At 45.9% G+C, this 24,225-nt stretch overlaps 1 protein-coding gene and 1 pseudogene across 1 annotated transcript; one reads left to right on the top strand and one right to left on the bottom strand.

The window, feature by feature from the left end:
- Nucleotides 1-2,876: 2,876 nt before the first annotated feature.
- Nucleotides 2,877-4,081, bottom strand: LOC123396184. The gene is made up of 2 exons (XM_045091221.1): nucleotides 4,040-4,081; nucleotides 2,877-3,544 (listed from the first exon to the last, which is right to left on the bottom strand). The coding sequence occupies exons 1-2, from the start codon at nucleotides 4,079-4,081 to the stop codon at nucleotides 3,083-3,085; spliced, it is 504 nt and encodes a 167-aa protein (XP_044947156.1). The 3' UTR covers nucleotides 2,877-3,082.
- Nucleotides 4,082-6,708: 2,627 nt separating this feature from the next.
- Nucleotides 6,709-9,294, top strand: LOC123396183 (annotated as a pseudogene).
- The last annotated feature ends 14,931 nt before the right edge of the window (nucleotides 9,295-24,225 follow it).

Raw genomic sequence — 24,225 nt, 5'->3', positions numbered from 1 at the left:
TTGTTTTTTTCCTTTTTATATCCTTTGTATTTTCTTCATTTTTAAGCTTAGATTTGCTTCCTGTTAGTTATAGATATTTTTTAGGAATTTCTATACATTCTTTTAGCAAGTTTCCCACATCAACATATATATATGCCCTTTCAATTCAAACTAAGAACATCTACAACCAAACCCCTCAAACCCTCCTCAAATGCCCGGACAGCCGTTCGATCATTGTCCGGTCACAAAAATTTAACGCAGACGGGACTCTCAAACCGGCCTCAAACGCCCAGGCTGGCCGGCACCTCCTATTTTCATTCCAAATATGAGACGGATATGGAGGAGCCTGGATGCTGGCACACATTGGCCCGCATCGACCCCACATATATTCGTCATCATCCGTTGACCGAACGAACACTCCCCTTCACTCCCATCCACCGCCTGCGATCTCTGCCTTCTTCGACATGGCTTCCAGCGGATCCGACTTCGACCAGTCCAGATCCATCGACTGGGGGGGTCGTCCCATGCGGAGTTGAGGAGTCAATGACGGTTCGCATAGCACTCCGTTGCTCGCACGAGGACAGCGCCCAACCGACAAAAAGATATGTCCGTCGCGACTCCATAGCGTCCGTTTAAGGGCGCTCGGTTCCTTTGGGGCGGGATCATCCATGTCCCGACGAACGGATCCATCGACCGGACCCGTGGACTTCAAGTACCACCGGGAACGAGTTGCCCGCCATGAGAAGGAGAGGATAAGGATCACCAAGGCCCATCTCGCGGAGGAAATGGCAAAGGCAGAAGCGGTTAATGTGATGGCTCAGGCGGTCGCAGAGGAGGGAGCCATCCGTGCCTGCAGAGGAGGAAGCCATCCGCGCACGCAATTTGAAGAAACGGTCGCGGCAAAACACGCTCGCCCTCACCCACAAGCAGAATTGGGTGGTCCGTAAAATGACCGAACTGTCACCAAAGAATGAGAATGAGGTTAGCGGCGGACCGATACTTCCGCGACAAAGACGTCGGGAAGGAGTGTGTGCGTCAACATAGTAGTTGCATGGGTTGTATGAATTTAAGATATGAGATGTCCGAATATAGACTGCATTATTTGAGAGGCGTGACCATTTGGTGTCTGCAAATGCGTCGGTCGGATTCGAGCTCTACATATCAAACTAGTGATGGGGCATTAGTTTTGATTAAAAACTAACTTCATTCACCAAATACATGCTTCAATACAAAATCCCACATAAATACATAAATATTCGAACGCAGGAAATTCAAGGCGTGTGTATCCTTTCACAGTTTCACTGATATCTCAGCAGCAATGTCAGCAAAACGAAAAACAAATGCCCTTCTATCAAACGTAGCTTGGCTCGACCACAGCACAGAATGAACATCTTCCACACAAGTCAATTTTGGCCTTAATCTCAAAATTCTGAATAAAAGAACGGCTAACTATAAATGATCAAATGATTGATACCTGGAGGTTAGAAACTGTAACACGGAGCACCACAGACCTACCAACTAATAAAAATCACTATAAAGAAGCAGTGGGCTTAAAACACTATGCTGACACAGTAACCGACTGTTAAACAACAGCAAAACAGAGAGAACTGTGCAGTGTTGCACTAAGCAGCACACATACAGATAACCCCACTGTTATCTTCGCTATGAACTACTCCCTCTCTAAAGGGATATAAGAGCCGGTAGTCATCTAAACGCTCTTATATTTCACTACGGAGGGAGTACATATTACATATGTAACCCCACTGTTTATCTTCCCTATGAACTACATACAATGGTATAAAAAGTATAGCACCATTCTTGTCAGCAACACAAAGCACAACACTAACACTATCTAATCTCGGACAAACAAGACCATCCCACAATATAAGAACGACCGAGGGAGTAGCATATTACCAGTAGAAATATGGATATAGGATCACTCCTCCTATATCCACTGCATAGACAGGTTGTGTGGATACTTAAGGATTTCCAGACTAGGGAAACGGAGAGGATCCTGATGTATCCTAAGCGATGCGGTATAGATGACCTAAACAGACCATGTCTACATAAGAATAAGGAAGCCTAGCACAATACCACGTGTTGACCACTGTAGTGAGGATAAACAATTAATTAGAGCTTAACCAGAAACCCTATAGTCTACCGCTGGCACGGTGAACTTGAACCCCAGCATTTCAACCACACTAAAAATAAATACCCATGCCTTACACCCCAGACCAGCACAATAGCATGATAACGAAGTAGTTAAGCTAGTCAGAAAATTCAAGGCCTAGTAGCTCCAATTCTAGTCCAGCACCACAAGATCAGCACAGAAGACAAGGGGACGGCTACGGCCTTTGGTTTGTGGGGATCTACCGCCCCAAGGGATTCAATCCACCGAGTATTCATGCAATCACTGGTACTCCCTCTGTACCACAATACTTGTTGTTGGGGAGAACTAGAGTTCTCTCCAACAACAAGTATTTAGGAATAGAGCGAGTATTATATAAAGCTTTGGTTTATTCCAGACACACGAGCCAGATAATAACTCAAGCAAAGCATCTTAATAATCTGCACCAGCTGCACCATAACTTCATTGTTAGGAAGATGAAACAGATGATAAACACAGTTCCTTGTAGATGAAAACGGCCGAAGAGGCAACGCTGTATCCAATAATAGATTCCATTCACCAAAGAAAAATAATGGAGTCGTAGATCAAAAAGGGCAAACTCTGGTGGTGAAATTTGCACGATTGTGATGTTAAATTATGTGAGCAAAAACAGAGACTTGAAAACCACGGAACTGCCTATGTACTCCCAAGGTGCAAATCAGACTGTGCCCTATACGATGTCATACAGAAATCAGACACATAATATTGCATTATTGCACATGAAGCAGGATTTCTTAGCACAGGGGGGTATATATTAAATAATACTAGTAGTAGCATAGAGAGACCGCTCCAACATGCAAATTAGTAGAGTGCATACTAAGAACTGATAGGCAGATAAGATAGGTAGTGCACAGATAGAAAGACTGCAAGCTATAGTGCTCCAGTGACTGCTAGGGATAGATAGACAGTAAAAAAAACAGACTCCTCCGATCCAGTTCAGATCTTAGCCGGCGGTTCGGTGCCAAACACCTTGAGGTAGGCAATCCTGTAAGCTTCAAGGTTGATTCGCTTGTTGTCTTCCTTGAAGTTGTCTGGGATCTCGACGTAGCCCTTCTCCTCAAACTCATCCCTGATCTCCTGCTGGTACTGGAAGAGCTCATCATTCAACCGGTTGAAGAAGCCGGCGTCCTTGTTATCCTTCCGGCTGTAGGGCTCGCGCTTTTCCCAGGACAGGATGTCCATCACATCCTCTTCAGACATCATGTTCTTGGCCGGAGGAAGAGGACCCTTCTTGCCCTTGCCCTTGCCCTTGCCCCCCTCCCCCTGCGACCCGGCCTTGGGGAACCCCTTCTGTCGACCATGGCGCCCTGCCATGACCACCGCCTCCTTCTCCTGCCTTAGCAGACCCCTTGTGTCGACCACGACGTACGCGACGGCTTTGGCGATTTTGGCTTCCGGCTGTATACTCGATTCAAGATTGGGTGAGGAGACGACGCCGCGTCTTCCTTCTTATATTATAGGGTCGGCGGAGGCCAGCCCTAGTCGGTGTCGGCTCGCTCCTGGGCTTTGGGCTTCTCGTGCCAGATGTGGCCCGGCCCAACGCCCACACGCACGATTGTCCCATATCGACCGTGCATTTTTCTTTTCTTTAAAAAAAACATACATTTTCTTATTCTCAGGAAAACTCACGGCAAATATAAAAAAAAGAAGAAGGAAAAAACCACGGCAGCCTATGCTCCTGTGCTTGTTTTTCCCTATCCTTTCATTATGTAAATGAATGATTCTTGGAAGCCACTACATAGCAGCGCCGCACGGGCGCCTTCCCGTGCGGCGGTTTACCTTATGCATACAAGTTAATCCATCAACGTGATATTAACATAGATTCTTTTAATGTTTAATTTTTAAAAAGTTTTATCTCTTGAACTATAAATCCAATTGACAATCCGTTTTCACCGTTAGCTTCCTCGTAACGAGATCTTCAAAACTAGATCCCATGTCGACATGTTTCGATAACTTTTTTTTTCATCGATAGTTGCCAGATTATTATTATTTAGTTATTAGATTATGAGACACTTAGTAGCCATATTTAATTAACTTAGTTGTCAACTTGGCAATTGTGTGTATAGATTTTTATCAACTACGGTTGCTTAAACCCGACGACCGTGTTTGACAAATGATTGTTGTCTTGTAGCAATTTTCATTATACATGATATAAATGCATGTCATAGGTTTGGTTTGTCAATTTAAATATGTCAACTTGTCATATTTACATACAACTTTGCCAGATTTTTTTCGTGTGTTTGCTAGTTTAATTATGTCGACTTGTCATATTTACTAACAATTACCAAAAAAAGATTTTTCTGGTCGTCGATTTAAAATATGCTGAGTTGTCATATTTTTACAAGTTATTGTCCTAAAAATGTTATTTGTGCTTGCTCGTTTGATTATGTCGAGATGTCATATTTATACGCAATTTCCAAATAATATGACGATTAAGTTATTTTTTATCAGACAAGTAAGTACTTCCTAATATGACAAGTACGTACAACAAATGTGGTAAGTACGAGAAACAAAAAAGTTGTCGAAACATGTCGACGTGGGATCTAGTTTTAAAGATTTCGTCGAAACAAAGTCAACGACGAAAACGGATCATCGATCGAATTAACGGTTTAAAGATAAAACTTTTTAAATTTCGATCATTTAAAACGAATCTGCATACATGCATGCATGACGAAGAGTGTGCAAGCCGCTGCACGCTAATAACAATATGCAACGCAGCGCAGTTAGTTAGATTTTCCCATGATTCTTCCTTCAGCCCTTTTATGAAATATTCAGGTGGGGAATCTCGGCAAATCCTATCTCCCGATCTGTGTAGGAAACTGCCGACCGACCAGAAAAAGATGACGTAGGAGCGACTTAACTGGGTCGACACATTTTTGGATTCTACATATCCGGGTTTTGGTATGAACGTTCCTGGCTCGTGAACTATGTTTTTTTTCATGCTGTTTTTGTTGCTTTTCTTTTATCGGTTTTCCTTGGTTTCGTATTCTTTTTTTATTTCCCTTCTTTTTAAAGAGTTCTCTTATTAAAATAATATGGTCATTTTAAAAAGTATTTCAGAATTTTCAAATGTTGTTTGCAATTTAGAAAGATTTGGCACATTCAAATAAGTTCATGTACTCAAACGTTGTTTATAATATAAAAAACTCACTTTTGTCCATAAAGTTCAAAACAAATTAATTTCATAAAAATATTTTGGAATTTAAAAATATTTATTAGGAATTTAGAAAATGCTCATTTTTGAAAAATTGTAGTTTCAACTTTTTTGCAATTTCCAGTAATGTAATCACAATTTTAGAAAATGTTTGAGTATTAAATAAATATTCTAGTATTTTCAAAAAATATGTCTGTTTTAGAAAATTGATATTTAAAACAATGTTCATGTTTTCAAAAAATTCGTCAGGAATTTCAAATAACGTTTGTATTTTCAAAACATATGTACTTTTATGAAATGATCAGGAATTTAAAAAATTGTTCACATCCTAAAAAATTATCCGGTGCTTCAACGGCGATGTGAGCGCCCTTGGTGCCACATTGCAGCTTTGTCTCTCACCGCTAAGGGTTGCAATGGAGCTTCGTCGAGGGGGGGGGGGAGGGGGTCGTGCGGTCGATGTTGGCATGGATAGCACCCAGAGGCTCCCGGTGTTGCGCCAGATCGGACATCCACCAGCACCACCAGGTCAGATGAGTGGCTAGGCGGATGAGGTCATCCGATTGATCCCGAGCAGTCACCTTTTTACATGGGTAGTAGATACTAGCAAAAGGGCTCATGCGTTGCAACGGGAGAAAAAAAATGTTTTTAATCTTTTTATAATCATTTTGATTTATTAAAATAATAAGCTAACTAACTAATGTAGTCAGTCATATACTATTTTGTTGAGAAATCAACCCGGTCATTGTTAATTCCACCATGATGAGAAATTGAGCGGGACAAACAAAGCAAAACAAAGAGGCTACATGAATTGATCAATGAACTGTTATTTTATTTCACTCGTGGGGTAGAGAATGTGGGAAGGTGGTGTTCCATTCTTTGTCTCTACAACAATACAATCTTACATTCAATACATTCATTCATCAGCAAACAAATCCCCACAAAACAAAATTTATTGCCGGTGCTTGGCACACGGTTGAAGGCATGGGGAGGGGATCTCACGAGATGATGAGTTCCTACCGGAGGAGGGGATACAATGAGGGGAGCAAGGGTTAGGCGCCTCTGTCTGGCCATAAAGGAGTCGCCGTTGCCGCGCCATAACCTCGAAGTTCCCCGTGTGAGCCATGGAGGCCCGCCTCCACCTGCAAGTACTTCGCTCCGCCGCGCCTTATCCGCGCGCCGCCGCCGTTCTGCATCGAGCAGATGCATCATCCCCAGTCATTGTAGTTGTCGCGTTGATTTGATCCAGAAGCTGTGCTCGAGCGCCGAAACGGGGGCAGCAAGCGGGCAGAGGTACGGCCGCGGACGCGGGTGGGTTCAGATCGACAACAGTGGTGGTTGAGGTCGGCCGCGGCGGCGAGTGGTGTGGCAGCGTCCTGGGCACAGGGCAGGGTGGACCAGGGTCGACGCGATGCGCTCGAGCGCCTCAACGGAGGCAGTGAACGGGGAGATGTACGATCGCGGAGGCAGGTGGGTTGAGATGATCGGCGGTGGCGGTTGAGGTCGGCCGCGACGTCGAGTGGTGTGGCGGCGGCCTGGGCATAGGCCAGCTATTTGCACCATTGCACCATTTTTCTAAAAAAAACTGCATCATTGTATCATTACGGTATGGTACTCTGCACTGAAGTTGTGACCTCGAAAATACCGGTCTGCACCAAAGTTGTGATCCTAAAAAAACGTGCACCACAATTTTGTATTTTCACCGTGCATATATGTGACCCATCTTATTAAGCTCATGTGGAAAAATAGACCTTGTGCAATTGTGTCACATGACATGCTGCGATTACATGTCCGATTGGACTTGTGCTTTGGGCATAATTACGAATTACATGTCCGATTGGACTTGTGCTTTGGGCATAATTACGAATCATATGCTGCGCTTGCCGAGGTTTTCTATTTTTTCTAGGGCCCTTTTTTTTCTACGGCTAGCTGTGTTAATCTAGTCCGTTCAAATTTCTTAACTTTGCGTTGCAGATAAATGATGAAGCGCGGATTGAATAGCAAAAATTATGGTTTTTTATATATAAAAATGCCGCGGTGGGTTTTCCGACGGAAGCAATAGCCACTTTATTATTAGGTATCTCTACTATTAAAGGAGGATCTGCCGTCGTGATGGTTCAACCAAAGCGATGATTCGACCTCTCCTATCGCTACCTCCCACCCACGTCGTCCCGTTTTTTTATTTACCCTCCGAAAACCAACCGCAACCCCGTATTGGCACGAAGAAAAATCGCTCCACCCACGTCACGCCAGGCAAGGCTTCGCCTCGCCTCGCCGATCGATTTCAACCGCAGCTCCCAGCTCCCTCCCCATCCAGATCCCGATCCCATCTCTCCCAGGAATACTCGCTGCCGCCGCCGGTTGTGCTCGTCGCCCCGTCACCTCTCCATCCGCTGCCGCGCGTCTTTTGGATCGGTGAGGGGTGCCTCCCGTCCCCTGCGCTCGCCTTGGTAGAGAGAGAGGGGGAGAGAAAGAGATAAGAGAGAGGGAGGAGCGGATAGCGGCGGCGCTGGCCTAATCGCCGACAGAGGAAGACGAGGTCGTGGTTCCAGCGACGACCGCATCAACGAACTACCGGAAGTACTCATCTCGGACATCCTCTCTCGCCTCGGCACCGCAGAGGCGGCCCACACTATCGTCCTCTCCATGCGCTTCTGCGACGCGTGGCTCGCGACCCCCCTCCGCCTCGACGACCTCGAGCTCCCCGTCCCCGCATGCGGCAAGGTCTCCTCGATCCAGCCCTGGACGGCGCGCGCTGACGTCGTCACCCACGCCCTAGACTCCCACCCATCCCCGTCGCGCTCTTCCGCATCTCCGGCTCTCCCGGACCTCCTTCCGCGGCCGCGGCGACGCGGCCGAGGCCGACAGCTCGCGGCCAAGCACGCCCGCAAGGTATCCCTCTTCTTCTCGCCCGAGTGGTGCCACGACGCGCTCGCCGACCCCCTTCTCGGCTGTCCAACCCTCCAGGTCCTCGCCCTTGGCAAGTGCCACCTCTCCGACGCCAGGGCCTCGGCCGTCGCTGCCGCTGCCCTCACCGAGCTCACCCTGTCGGAAACTTGCATTTCCGAGGCTGCCCTTTAGAGCGTACTCTCTGACTGCCCCGCACCGCGCAGCCTCGTGCTCAAGCACGTCAATGGCCTTCAGTGCATCCGCGTCTGTTCTTGCCGCAGCCTCGTTCTGCTCGGCGTGTGGCACTACAAGCAGGTCGACGAGATCACCGTGGAGGATGCCCCTTGTCTGGAGCGCCTTCTGGGCAATATGCGTCTGAATGCAGCCATTACCGTCACCGGCGCGCCAAAGCTTACTGCTTTTGGCTATGCCGTGGTCACCATCCCGCATTTGTTCCATGGCGAGCGTGCCCCGTAGGGCATCAGCAAGGGTCTGCGTGCCCCAATCCATAGCGTGAAGATCCTGGTTATCACTGTGAAGTTCTCAAGCAAGAAGGACATGGAGAAGGTGATGAGCTTACTCGAGTGCTTTCCCTGCTTGGAGACTCTTCATTTCCAGTCCTCTGATACGGATTACAGGTCAGGTGCAGACGAGTACTACACCACTGTCTCTGACTACATCCAGCAGCGTTATCCCATCAGGTGTGTTGTGAGAAATCTCAAGAGCGTGAGACTAGAATGCAAACACAACAACCTTGGCATGCTTGAATTTGCATGTTTTCTCCTTGCCAGAGCACATGTGCTGCAGTTCATGAGGATTCAGTCCAAGATGTGTGGCATTCAAAAATGGAGGTCGTGGTTCCAACGCGTGGCGAATTGGCGCTGCTGATTCACGGCTGTCGACTTCCTTGTTTGCTTCTGGCCATGGGCGCAGCGCACCTTGCGGCAAGCAAGAACCGGCCCGTGTGCACAGGCAACGCAACGACGCCAGCGCCGCCTCCCGCACTGGGGCGCCGCGCTTTGGGGCAGCGCAGCAGGAGGAGGGAGGGCAACGCAACGACGCCAGCGCCGCCTCCTGCACTGGGACGCCGTGCTTTGGGGCAGCGTAGCGGGAGGAGGGAGGAGCCCTCCATGTGGCTGCCGCCATTGTCGTGCTCGGTCAAGAGGAGGAGGCCGCTTATGGGCAGGTATATGTTATAAACTTAATTTGTCTTACTTATAATGAAAAACTCTGCTTCAACCTTTTACTTGTTTGCAGACTTGAAGTGGAAAGATACACACAGTGCTTGGTGAAATCAGTGAGTTGGGAGTGAAGCGTGGTTCAGAATGTGGCATGGCACCACGTATTTTTCAGTTCTTGATTGGGAGAATTAGAACGGTATTTTTTTATATCTGTTGATAACAAAAGACTTGTTGCTGAGCATAGGGTAATGTGTCTTATAATGCTATGGTTTCTAAATCTGCTATGTGCGAATCCTAAAATTGCACGAAGAAGAGAGCAGGAGGGATGAGAATCTTAAGTACAACTGCAAGTGTTTTTTCCTGGAGATCTACAATGAACAAATTACAGATCTTCTTGACCCGTCATCCACAAATCTTCAAGTATGCTTTCTTGTTGTTACTTTAAGTGAATATGACTTACTAGGGTGATGCCGTCATTCATTACTTGTACTACACATGAAACCTAATGTGCAGCTCCGCGAAGATACGCGGCTTGGTGTCTATGTTGAAAATTTGACTAAACGCGAAGTTACATGTGTTAGTGACATCATAACACTTTTGATGCAGGTAAATACATTTGTTCTAGGATTTTTTTCATGAAAGTATCCTATGGTGATTTTCGGTGTATTTAACTAAATGCATATGCGTGAAACCTACTACAGGGTTCTGTGAATAGGAAAGTGTCTATGACACACTGAAAACTTTTTACCTTTTTAGTTTCTAGCACTACCTAGCGCATCCGCTATAGCATCGCTTTCGTCGTTATTTGGTATTACTGTGGAACTACACTTGGTTTCTTCCAACCATAAGCATGCCTTAACAGCCGCACTTGAGTACTCAATGATTGTGCCGATGAGCTCATCATATTCCAAAGGAATCCTAGAAAGAAAGAGAACCATGTCTAATGTCACCATCTGGCTTGAGAAGCCATTTCCTTTGATGTTCTAATTGTTTCTTTGCTGGTAATGGCAGATATGCTCGCGAACCTAATATCATGAGGTACATCAAGATAGCGGCTATGCTGCCCAACAGAACCATCAGGGATGTTTGAAAAGGATCGAGATGGACCTAGAGGGGGGTGAATAGGTACAAATCCAAATTTTAATAATTACTTGGCAATTTTAGGCTAAAGTGCGGAATATAAGTGTAAGCCTAATAATTGCAATGACAAAGAGTAAGCTATTAGGAGTGAAGCAAGGCAAGCGGTAAACAATAAGCAAATACAAGTATGTAATAAGGATTAACACAAGTAGAGAGTTAGGGTTAGGAATAACCGAAACTCCGAGAGAGACAAGGATGTATCCCGATGTTCACTTCCTTGGAGGGAAGCTACGTCACCGTTAGAGGGGCGGATGTTACCATGAAGGCACACCAACGCCACGAAGGATCACCCTATTCTCCCTTTGAGATAACTCCATGAAGGCGTTTCTCAACCACTAGTGGTAAGCCTTGAGGTGGCTTCCAAACCTTCACAAACTTTCCGGGGGATATCACAATGGTTTGATTCCTCTCCGGAGACTCCTACCGCCTAGGAGTCTCCAACCTCCAAGAGTAACAAGATCACGGGGATTGCTCAAAACTTGCTCAAATCACAAATCACTTTGGTGGGAAGGAGGAAAGGGAGACGATCTATCTTTTGATTGCAACAACACTCTAAAGGACTCACAAATGCTCTTGGGATCTAGGATTTGGTGTAGACAAGAGTGAGTGAGAGGAAAGGTGTTCTTGGGTGTGTCTTAGCTGTGTTGAACACCCTTTCACGAGGTGGGATAAGAGTATTTATAGTGTGGAGTGAAATCCAGCCGTTGGAGGTGCAATAAGTCACACAGGGTCCGGACGTCCGACACTTGTCGGAAGTCCGGGCGTCCGTGAGGGTCCGGACGTCCAACAGGGGTCGGTCGTCCGAGACCTGTAGGCATGACTGGAACTCTTCTGAATTCATCAACATACAGACGTCCGGAGTGGCCCGGAAGTCCGTGTTATACAGAACAATTTCTACTGGTGGTGGCTTCCGGATTTCCGATGGGTGTCGGACATCCGGAGCTCGGACGTCCGGAGGGAGCCGGATTTCCGAGATATAATGAACATAAACTACTGGTGTTGACCTCCGGATTTCCGGAGATTGGCCGGACGTCCGGCCCTCGGTCGTCCGGAGGGAGCCGGATTTCCGAGATATAAGCCTTACAAACTACTGGTGTCTGGCTGCGGATTTCCGGAGGGAGCCGAATGTCCGGCCCTCGGTCGTCCGGAGGGAGCCGGATGTCCGAGGTAATTTGACATATGATTTCCGGAGGGAGCCGGATGTCCGGCCCTCGGTCGTCCGGAGGAAGCCGGATGTCCGAGGTAATTTGACATATGTTGAATTGTAGACAGTGGACAGTATGTGGTGTTTGATATGTTTGTAGAGATGTGGTATGAGCAAGTTTATCGCAAAGCCTGTGATCCCCTCTTAATAGTGCGGGATCCCTATACTCAATATCAGTAAACTCAAAAGACTATTCTACAACATCTCTTCTTAATCCCGAGTCTTCTCGAAATATGAATCACCAATCTTTTCAGGCAACCTTTGGCACATAAATCTTAATCTACTAAAGTACTTGTCGTCGTGAGATACACTCAACAAATAGGATTAGTTTCCTATGTATGTGTTGTCATTGACACCAAAAGACAATTAGGGGCATAGCATGCACTTTCAATCTCCCCCTTTTTGGTAGTTGATGACAACATATACATAGGTCTCAAAAATATTAACCATACATTATAGTCTAGGAAATATTTAGTACGGAGCTCCCCCTTAGGATATGCATGATACAGAAATCGAAGCTCCAAATGGATCAACATGGAAGGATAATAGATCATCATAGAAGTAAATGAGCAAGATATAATAGTCTATGATGATATCATAGCAAATCACAACCATTCATAAGTAGCCATACATGAGTTTTATCCATTACATTAAATCTCCAAAGACTGAAAATGACGAGAAAATTTTAACTACGCGATACATTACTCCCCCTTTGGCGCCAAGTACCAAAAAGGGAGCCATCAATAACACCAACCAAACTCAGAGCTCATCACCATCATCATCAGCATCATCAGCCAAACCACTGCCCCCAGCCTCGTCAAAGAACTCAGACCACTCAGGACCAGAAGGGAAGCCAAAATCAATGGAAGGAGCAGCAGGAGGGGCCTCATCATCACTCACAGTAAGATCACCCGAGGCTCTCAGACGAGCCTTGAGGGCATTCTGAGAGGAAACTAAGCGGGAAACCACATCATGGGTTTGACCACACTGAAAGGAGATAGCCTTCATCAAAGCAGAGTGAGCTTTGCCAAGGAATTTGGCAATGCGACCGATAGAAGCGGAGCTAGATGAAGGGGTGACGGCCCGTGCAGCAGTGCGGCGAGTGGTAGTAGAGGAAGAAGGGGGGTGCTTGGGAGCAAAATCATTTGCCATGTGAGCGGGAATGGACCACTTGCGATGGATGTGAGTGGTAGCCACAGAGAAATCAGCAACGTGGTTAATAAGTGCCTGGATGAAAGGAGCATGAGGAAAGGCTCGCTTGTACTGAAAGCTAGCAAGCCGAATCTCATGCCATAGGAAATGGGGCACATTGATTTTGGTCTTGGGGTTCTCGAACAAGTGGTACATGATGTCGATACAATAGCCACTGCAAGAACCCTTATCACCCATCTTGGGATAGATGGTGCGGATGACACACTGAAAGATAATGAAGTAAGGTGAGCGCCAGATGGATACCTGGTTAAGGTCCTTCTGGTGCTCATCCTCATCAAGCTCACGTAGTGGTTTGAGGAGGTGTCCACACACGTCAATGGTCTTAGGCGCATGGTTAGGATCATCCTTATGTATTTTATAACCGGAATGGGGAAAACCAAGTGCGGCAACAAAAGTAGCATAAGTGGCTTTGAAGCGAACGTCAGAGGTGATCCAGGTGACAGTGTTGTCGGAGCCAAAATGGCATGTGGCATAGAACTGGTGAATGGCAGCAGCATTATAGTTGCAATGAAAAGCAAACGGAGCGGCAAGCCCGATGACTCAATAAGCTCAATCGCACCCGGATATTTCGCCGGGTGCTTGCGAATATGCTCAATATCAAGGTAAAGATGATTAGATAACCCCTTAGGAACTATGACGGTGGAAAAGATGTCCGCCTGGACGTTTGTGCGAAAACGTGAATCCGTAGAATCACTGCCGACCTCGTATTGATTTACGTCGCGGCGGAAAGTAAGATAGGAAGCTGCCCCAAGTGTGGTAAAGTTTGTGATATTACGACCTAACGTGGCAGGAGGCTCTAAGGAGATGCGGCGAGCTTCACCTTCAGGCTGGGCAGGAGGTGGTTGTGGCATGTAGGATGCCCTGCGAGACCCGAGCTTGGACCTGCGAGCGACGGGTTGAGGAAGTTCCTCGGTGGCAAGCTCCTCCTCGAAGTCGGGGTCAGCATCATCAGACGGCGAGGGAGACGGAGACCGCCGGGGCGGAGAACGCCGGGCAGCCCGTTTGAAGGGACGGTGTGGCTCATCCGATTCCGACCCCGTGTTCATAGGGATGCGAGAGGATGAGCCGGCCACGGTCTTCCGAGCGGTGTGCTTGGTCTTGCCCATGGAGCCCTACGCGGATGAAGAATCCCCAAAGGAGGAACGAACAAGGAGAGACATGGGGGAAATCAAATCCAACGCGAGAAAAGACGGAGGAGCAACCTGAGATGGATCCCGTGAAGAGTACGGACGGAGAAGTAGGGGATCCGCGGAGGAGATCGGCTCGATCTCGTGGGTGGCGGCGCTGGGGAGGAGCTCCTCGAGCAGCTCCCAGGGCTGGCGGCGGCGGCTGGGGGAAAATGGGGCGCAGGGGATTAGGGCAAAAGTCCCAGCCCCGCGCCCAGTTTATATAGGGGCCTTGAGGCGTCGGACGTCCGAGAGGCGTCGGACGTCCGGAGGATGTTCTGGCGTCGGACGTCCAAGATGAGCCGGACGTCCAAGAGATAGAGGAGAGGAGTGTTTTGATGATGATGACTTGCATGGTGTATATATATATATAAGACAAACTATGAGCACTGTTTTTCTAGAAGCATTACATGCATGAAATGATCTGTGCGTACGTTGTAAGCTTAAAAACACATAGAATTACTACGCACTCCCCCTAAATATATGCGCACATCAAGACACAACCATAATGTGAGTGTATGTATGTGTGCAAGATTTCAAGATATATTGTCAAGCTCCAAGATACCAAGTTCACGCCTAAGTTGACAGAACCTAGCTACGCTAAGTGGCTTGGTGAAAATGTCGGCTAACTGCATGTCGGTACCCACATGGGTAATATCAATGTCACCCTTTTGCACATGGTCTCTCAAGAAATGATACCTAATATCAATATGTTTTGTGCGAGGGTGATCAATGGGGTTTACGGAGATCTTTATGGCACTTTCATTATCACAGAGAAGAGGAACGTGTCGATACATGATACCATAATCCTTTAGTGTTTGCCTCATCCATAGCAATTGAGTAGCACAGCTTGCGGCTGCAATATATTCGGCCTCGGCCGTGGAGAGAGAAACATAGTTCTGCTTCTTCGAGGACCAACTTACCAACGAGCGTCCAAGAAACTGACATGCACCGGAAGTGGATTTCCGTCCCACTTTATCACCGGCCCAATCCGCATCAGAATACCCAATAAGATCAAACTTTGCATCCTTAGGGTACCATAAGCCTAACTTTGGGGTGTGAACAAGGTATCTAAGAATGTGCTTAACCGCCGTGTGATGGCTTTGCATAGGGGAAGCTTGAAATCTAGCACATATTCCTACACTTAACATGATGTCCGGTCTATATGCGCAAAGGTAAAGCAGCGAACCAATCATGGAGCGATAAGTAGATGGGTCAAAAGGAATACCGTTTGAGTCTTCATTTAGAACTACATCGGTGGCCATGGGTGTCTTCATTGGTTTAGCATTTGTCATATCAAATTTCTCAAGAATGTCCTTGAGATACTTAGTTTGAGACAAGAAAATCCCTTCTTGAAATTGTTGTATTTGAAAACCAAGAAAGAACTTCAAGTCCGTGTTGAGTGACATCTCAAAGGTCTTGGTCATGGAGGCCGCAAACTTCTTGCACAAATGGATGTTAGGAGAACCAAAAATGATGTCATCTACATAGATTTGGCATAAGATCAAATCACCATTTTCCCTCTTAGTAAAAAGAGTGGGATCGATCACTCCCACCACAAAGCCATCATCGAGTAGGAACTTCTTAAGATGATCGTACCAAGCACGGGGTGCTTGTTTAAGACCATAAAGTATCTTGTGAAGTTTATATACATGGTCTTTGTGATGAGGGTCAACAAACCCAGGTGGTTGTGATACATATACCTCTTCTTGTAGAGGACCGTTAAGAAAAGCACTTTTCACATCCATTTGATGCAAGGTAAAACCATTGAAAGCAGCATAGGCCAATAAAATGTGAATGGACTCAAGACGAGCAACAGGGGCGAAAGTTTCACCAAAGTCCAAACCTTCAACTTGGGAGTACCCCTGTGCTACTAACCTTGCCTTGTTACGTAGAACAGTCCCGTTCTCATCTTCCTTGTTCTTGAAAATCCATTTAGTTCCAATAACATTATGTTCCTCAGTTGGTCGTTCTACCAATGACCATACTTCATTGCGTGTGAAACTGTTTAGCTCTTCTTGCATAGCAAGTAGCCAGTCATTGTCACATAGTGCATCCTGAACCCTGTGTGGCACGGTACTAGAGACAAACGAAAAGTGAGCACAAAAGTTTGTTAATTGTTTACGAGTCACTCTACCTTCCGATACGCCTGTGAGGATTTGATCAATATCAACACGACCGGCCACACGTGGCATGATGGAGGTCAAGGTTTCACGAGGTTCAACTTCGTTTCCATCCTCAATGTCCTCAACATATGGATCATTTATGTGCGGAGGAAGATATTCCTCTTCGCGTTGCACCTGTTGAGGTTCATCATCAAGCATACCCATGCTTTGGTCTACCTCTTGAAGATCAACTTGTTCTTGAGTGTCATCTCCCACTTGATCCTCAAAAACTGGCATGATGGGTGTGCTAATATCTTGTGAGGTACAGGTAGTGAACTGTCTTGAGGATGCGAGATGTTCTCATCATCTTCATCATCATCATGGGGTCTTTGTTCCATAGGCAGAAGTGCACCTACACCCATGTTTAAGATATCTTGTGGGGAGTCTTCTTCACCTGCAACATTTAGATCAACTTGCTCCCCATGGGAGCGGTTAAATTCATCAAACGTCACGTCACAGGTTTCTATAACACATCCAGTTGATTTGTTGTAGACTCTGTAGGCGTGAGAGTTTGACCCATAGCCAACAAAAATCCCTTCAGTTGTTTTGGATTGAAATTTCCCTAACCGTTCCCGTTTGTTGAGGATGAAGCATTTGCATCCAAACACACGAAACTACTTAACATTGGGCTTGTTCCCAGTTAGGAGCTCATATGGGGTTTTCTCCAATATTGATCGGAGGAAGAGCCGGTTTGATGCATGACATGCTGTGTTGACGGCCTCAGCCCAAAAGCTATGTGGTGACTTGTATTCATCTAACATGGACCTTGCCATTTCCACAAGTGTCCGGTTCTTCCTCTCTGCCACACCATTTTGTTGGGGGGTGTAAGGTGCGGAGTACTGATGTTCAATCCCCTCATCACTAAGAAATTCTTCTAGGGTGTAGTTCTTGAACTCAGAGCCATTATCACTTCTTACTGCCTTGATGTCCTTGTCAAACTTCCGCTGGGCTTGTTTGGCAAAGTCAATGAAAGTGACCTTCGTCTCGTCCTTGGACTTGAGAAAGAACACCCATGTATATCTTGAGTAATCATCAACAGTGACTAGGCCATACTTTTTCCCTCCAAGACTTGCCCATGAAGGAGGCCTAAATAGATCAACATGAAGGAGCTCTAACAGCCTCGAAGTGGATACACCGTTCTTGGGTGGATGTCTTGATTGATGTTGCTTCCCAGCTATGCATGCACTGCACACACGATCTTTCTTAAAAGATACATTTGTTAGTCCAAGAATGTGATTACCGTTTAAGAGATTTTGAAGATTTTTCATGCCAACATGGGCGAGCCGGCGATGCCACAGCCATCCCATGTCGGCCTTGGCCATTAGACAAGTTGTATGGAAAGTGCTCTCTTTCGAGAAATCAACCGTGTAAAGGTTGCCATCCAACTCTCCAACAAAAGCCACTTCAAGAGTGTCTCTCTTAAAGACTTTCACATCCGTTAGTCCAAATAGTGTGTCATAACTGACGGAAGCCAATTGACGAACTGAAAGTAAATGATATTGAAGAGATTGGACAAGCATGACATTTGCAATAGACATGTCATTAGTGATTGCCACCTTGCCCAACCCAATTACCTGCCCTTTCGACCCTCCACCAAATACAATGCTCATGTATGGTCGAATGGCTTGCATGAAGTCATAGAGCAAGTTACTATCTCCGGTCATATGATTGGTGCATCCACTGTCGATCACCCATTTTGCTCCACCGGAGAAAACAGCCTGTAACGAATTAAGACTTGGTTTGAGGTACCCATTTTGTCATGGGGCCTTTCACATTAGTTACAAGATTCTTAGGGACCCAAATTGCATAGAATCGAAATGCATTACGGGGACCAACGAATTTAGCATAGACTTCTCCTTCCTTTGATTTGCGTAGTACATAGGATGGAGGCATGAATTCGGTTGTCTTGTTGTGAGTAGACGGACCCCTAGTGGCCGATCCACTCACAACCTTACCTTTCTCCGTGTGTCCCTCTGGTACAAATATTTCCTTAAGAGGAGTGGTACACTTCAGAGGAGATGCACTTTTCTTGGCAGTGCTTGGGTCGAACCCAAGTCCTTCCTTGGCGACACCTCCATTGTGTCGACTTAAGATCTCATTGAGAGTCTTTTGTCCTTGTGCACATGTCATGAGACCTCTGTCTAGCTGTGCCCTTAACGAACAGTTTTCCTCAAGGATAGATGTTAGTTCACTACTAGGGTTAGTAGTGCAGGTATCAACATTGATAATAGGTGAGGAGTAGGCCTTAGCTAGAGTGTCAAGATAAGTGACCTTAAGTGCCTCAAAGCTCTTTGTAAGAACAGTGAGTTTCTCTTCCTTGTCTTTGAGGGACAAGGATAGACGCTCACAGTCCTTAGAAAGAGAAGCATGAGAGTTCACAAGCCGATCTTTATCATTTAGTAATTCTCTGCACACATTTTCAGCCTTTTTCAAGGAGGCAAGATCATTAGCATGTTTATCAAGGTTTTCACCTACTTTTGAACATAATGCATCATTTTGTGCTTCCTCATAAAGGACTTTCTGCTCAAGGAGTTCATTTCTCTCCTTCTCCTCAATGACGAGGGTTTCGAGTTCCTTGATGGTATTGGTGTGCTTACTCACCATTTCCATAAGTATGCGAAACATAGTGAGCTTCTTTCCTTTAAGAGAGCTCATAAATTTGTTCATTTTAGCAAACATGGGATGATCTAAATCATTATCCTCATAATGATCTTCCGCATCAAGATACTCATCAGAAGGGGTAGAAACTAGACTGAAAGAGTTTAACCGTGGGGTTACCTTAACCTTATCATGGGAGCTTTGGTCTTCCCCATCTCCCATGGCAGTCTTTGCCATCAGACACTTGTGAGCGTTGCCCTTGTAGTCCTTCATATAGTTGTAGTGAACAACATCACCACTTTTGTTGACTAGCCTCAAGGTACTCTGTGTATCTTGAGCTACTCCGGCAACTCCACCAACATCTTCTGGATCTGATTCTTCTTGAGCAACCATTTCTCTTCCATCTGTCCTCTTGGACTTGGAGTTCATAGGGTTTGGTAACTTCTTCTTTATGAAGGTATTTGGAAACCTTGGTTTGTCTTCTCTCTTCTCATAAGGGCAGTCGTTGGAGAAGTGGTTGGTTTCCTCACAGTTATAGCATTACCTTACCTTCTTCTTTGGAAATCTTCCCTTGAACTTCCCTGCACTGAACTTCTTCACAAAGAGAGCAATGTCCTCAAACGATGGGCTTTCATCAGAGTCAACATCATCACCATCTTGACAGTCATCATCACCTTCTTCTTCTTCACTTTCTTCTTCGTCATACTCATGCTTGGCTCTCAAAGCAAGATTGATCTTTGATGTTGAAGTGCCATGCATGGCTAGGTGCTTTGTTGCATTTGCCTTTGACTCTTCAAATAGTTGGAAAGTGGATATGATGTCATCCGGAGTCATTTCTTTGAAAGCATGATGCTGTCTCATGTCCCATACCATTTGATGGTGATATGGAGCAAGAGCGTGAAGTAGCTTGTCCACAAGAAATCTCCTGGTCAGATTGAAACCATCTTGCGTCTTGTCACAGTCACATGACTCAATGTCTGCGGCGAGAGTCATGAGCCGTTCTAGTAGTTGCTTGGGAGATTCACCCTTTTCCATACAGAAATTCTGTAATTGCCCCTTGGCAATTTCATATTGAGCAAGCCGAAGAGTGGAGGTACCGGTCTTGGTCCTTATGATGTTGTCCCACAATTCCTTGGCACTTGTGATGTGAATGTAAGGTCTTCGTTGCTTGTCATTCATCCCCTTTCTTATGCACATGATCGCAGTGTCATTGAGATGCTTGTCATAAGTTTCTCTGGGCGTGAGGCATCTTGGATCAACCGGATTGTACCCATGCTCGAGGATGTCCAGCATCTCATCATTGGCGTACCTAAGATGATCCTGCATACCAACTCTCCACAAAGCAAAATCGGAATTGTCATCAAGCAAGGGAGGTTTTCCTCCATGATTGTACTTAGGTTTCTCAATTGAGACTTAGCATAAAGCCATGGAACACTGGTTTGGTTCCTCTCCGGAGGAGGTTGGCCAAATGAAGTACCGTGCACGTGGGGCCCTGAGGCCCTCGGGGACGTGGTTGTCCCCGTGGTTAGTGCTGCTAGTCTCATCTGAATATGGACTCAAGAGAAGCATCATGCTCCTCTTTTTGCTTGGCAAGGGCCCGTTCCAAGTCCTCAGAGGTGAAAGACTTGACTTCCGCGGAAGTCCCGTCCCTCTGCACTGGAGCTACCGTAGCTGGATCCATGTCCATCTTGCTCTAGGGTGGTTAAGCCACACAAATAGAGCACGAGGCTGTGATACCAATTGAAAAGGATCGAGATGGACCTAGAGGGGGGCGAATAGGTACAAATCCAAATTTTAATAATTACTTGGCAAATTTAGGCTAAAGTGCGGAATATAAGTGTAAGCCTAATAATTGCAATGGCAAAGAGTAAGCTATTAGGAGTGAAGCAAGGCAAGCGGTAAACAATAAGCAAATACAAGTATGTAATAAGGATTAACACAAGTAGAGAGTTAGTGTTAGGAATAACCGAAACTCCGAGAGAGACAAGGATGTATCCCGATGTTCACTTCCTTGGAGGGAAGCTACGTCACCGTTAGAGGGGCGGACGTTACCACGAAGGCACACCAACGCCACGAAGGCTCACCCTATTCTCCCTTTGAGATAACTCCACGAAGGCGTTTCTCAACCACTAGTGGTAAGCCTTGAGGTGGCTTCCAAACCTTCACAAACTTTCCGGGGGATATCACAATGGTTCGATTCCTCTCTGAAGACTCCTACCGCCTAGGAGTCTCCAACCTCCAAGAGTAACAAGATCACGGGGATTGCTCAAAACTTGCTCAAATCACAAATCACTTTGGTGGGAAGGAGGAGAGGGAGACGATCTATCTTTTGATTGGAACAACACTCTAAAGGACTCACAAATGCTCTTGGGATCTAGGATTTGGTGTAGACAAGAGTGAGTGAGAGGAAAGGTGTTCTTGGGTGTGTCTTAGCTGTGTTGAACACCCTTTCACGAGGTGGGATAAGAGTATTTATAGTGTGGAGTGAAATCCGGCCGTTGGAGGTGCAATAAGTCACACAGGGTCCGGACGTCCGACACTTGTCGGAAGTCCGGGCGTCCGTGAGGGTCCGGACGTCCAACAGGGGTCGGTCGTCCGAGACCTGTAGGCATGACTGGAACTCTTCTGAATTCATCAACATACAGACGTCCGGAGTGGCCCGGAAGTCCGTGTTATACAGAACAATTTCTACTGGTGGTGGCTTCCGGATTTCCGATGGGTGTCGGACATCCGGAGCTCGGACGTCCGGAGGGAGCCGGATTTCCGAGATATAATGCACACAAACTACTGGTGTTGACCTCCGGATTTCCGGAGATTGGCCGGACGTCCGGCCCTCGGTCGTCCGGAGGGAGCCGGATTTCCGAGATATAAGCCTTACAAACTACTGGTGTCTGGCTGCGGATTTCCGGAGGGAGCCGAATGTCCGGCCCTCGGTCGTCCGGAGGGAGCCGGATGTCCGAGGTAATTTGACATATGATTTCCGGAGGGAGCCGGATGTCCGGCCCTCGGTCGTCCGGAGGAAGCCGGATGTCCGAGGTAATTTGACATATGTTGAATTGTAGACAGTGGACAGTATGTGGTGTTTGATATGTTTGTAGAGATGTGGTATGAGCAAGTTTATCGCAAAGCCTGTGATCCCCTCTTAATAGTGCGGGATCCCTATACTCAATATCAGTAAACTCAAAAGACTATTCTACAACATCTCTTCTTAATCCCGAGTCTTCTCGAAATATGAATCACCAATATTTTCAGGCAACCTTTGGCACATAAATCTTAATGTACTAAAGTACTTGCCGTCCTGAGATACACTCATCAAATAGGATTAGTTTCCTATGTATGTGTTGTTATTAACACCAAAAGACAATTAGGGGCATAGCATGCACTTTCAATGTTGCATTGCGATGTTGATGGGCTGCAGTAAGTTTCTTTGAAATATCTTAAGTATCTCTTCTCTTCTATAGTATGTCTTAAGAGAGGGGTTTAATCCTTTTTCATAGTTTATTTCCTTTTTCCCGAATCCTTATCAAGACAATATCCTGATATTCTGTACGTGTAAATACGACCCCTAACAATCGAACACTGTACGTAGCAAGCTCAATAATATTTATGTGTTCATTTCTCACTTGAATAATCTGGTTTTTTGAAAACCTTACTTCCTCTGAGTTCTACAAGAACACTGTACATAGCAAGCTCAAGAATATTCGTACAAGCACTAGGCATTGTACAAGGCCTAAGAGTTTCAGTAGTGCACCAGAGCGACCGATGGAACCATTCATCACCCGTCGCACAACGAGGCAGTGGCGGCTGGGCTAGGCGGCCCCGATGCCCAGGAGTCACAGGTCGTCCACGACCTATCCAACAACATGAGCACGTCGCTGCTCCATTCTAATCCTTGTGGGGGTAAGCATAGAAATCCTATCTGCATTAGTAGTGTCAAGCTTCATACTAAGATCTGTCACATTTAAGACGATTGGTGTCTCTGTTTAGTAAGTCATTTAAGAAAAAGAAAATTAATCTGAGTATTGCGTGCATATATGACGATACAATTTGACAAATGTTTCTTCTCCTTGCAACTTTTAGGCCTTCATTTCAAACATTCGCGACTTATTATTTTATTTCATATAACAAGGTACTCACCATTGGTTTTTCAAGAACTATGATGTTGTCCGAAGTACCCATCTCCTCATATGATGCCACATTACTTTCATTTGGATTCTTGAATTTTCATGTTGTCTTAGAAAGAGCACTTTTCACTTTTCAAAGAGGTTCAATAACATTGGAGCTGTGGTCCACGCATAGAGTCCTGCTATTGAAGTTTGATTAATTTTCTTTTTCCAAGTTATATTCACCCAGTTATTAACCTCTCAAAAACATTTCTTTTCATTTTCTCCTTTACTCCCAGGAACACCGATTCAAGATCCGCTGCAATTTAATAGAAGGAAGTTGCAGGCAACATATTGACATAAACACGTAATCACCTTGCTTTGAGATGGGTTCCGCCAGGACGGGGAAGTCGGAAACCTCACGTTCATGTCTCGGTCCCACTTGCCAGACCCATAGTGGGGGACAGGGCCGCTGACAGCCGAACACACGAGACATACTTACAAGGGCTAGGTATATTTCTGAATTTGTTTGGATTCAATACTACTAGCTTAACATCTGCAGGAATGAGACGACCATAGGTAGGGGTGACCAGCTCCATCTCCACTACCTCATCCCGCCGTCACCATCGTTGGCCATGCAACCATGCCAGCTTCCGCCGGATCTGTGGTGGACGTGAACTATCTGGGGCAAGGTTACCTCCCTTGCAGGCAACGGTGCGTGTGGCCAGGGCTTGTGTGGATGTGGCCATGAAGATCCATATGTGTGGAAGGCCAACAACCCAGACTTCAGGAACATGCTGTCACAGGTGCGCCGATCTTGATGTCTCCTTCACTGTTGTCGTGGTCGTTTTCATGCATGTTGTTCACATTCCAGAATTCTTAGTAAGATGTGTGATTCTTTCCTGTCAGTCAAATCTTCCTTGCCTTGTCTTAGCATGACCACGATTCATTCGGCGTTATGACTTCCCACTTGTGTTGTGACATTAATTTCGTACAGATTGCAATGTCAATAGAGAACAAATGAATTTTTAGATCAAGTGGAGAATGAATGAACTTGAAAAAGGCTCGACAACTATTGAAGTAGTGATCTAAACGCTCTTATATTAGTTTACGGAGGGGATACTTCTTAAACTCATTACTGGTTCTTGTGATGTTCCTTTCCTTCATGATTATACACTACAAAATAACTGGATTTTTTTTACTATAGCAAAAACGAGATCTAAGTGAGCTTTAGTTTGGGGAGAAGACCTTGACTAATTTTTGAGTTACT

Source organism: Hordeum vulgare, chromosome 5H (genome assembly GCF_904849725.1).
Source record: "Hordeum vulgare subsp. vulgare chromosome 5H, MorexV3_pseudomolecules_assembly, whole genome shotgun sequence".
In the NCBI taxonomy this organism is placed as follows: domain Eukaryota; kingdom Viridiplantae; phylum Streptophyta; class Magnoliopsida; order Poales; family Poaceae; genus Hordeum; species Hordeum vulgare.
The sequence above is the reverse complement of the archived record's forward strand: the minus strand, read 5'-3'. Positions and strand labels throughout refer to the sequence as shown.

Coding starts and splice junctions, on each gene's coding strand:
- LOC123396184 (XM_045091221.1), bottom strand. CDS start 4,081: ATGGGATCTAGTTTTGAAGATCTCGTTACGAGGAAGCTAACG. Junction 3,545..4,039: donor TCGTTACGAGGAAGCTAACG/GTGAAAACGGAT, acceptor TCGAGTATACAG/CCGGAAGCCAAAATCGCCAA.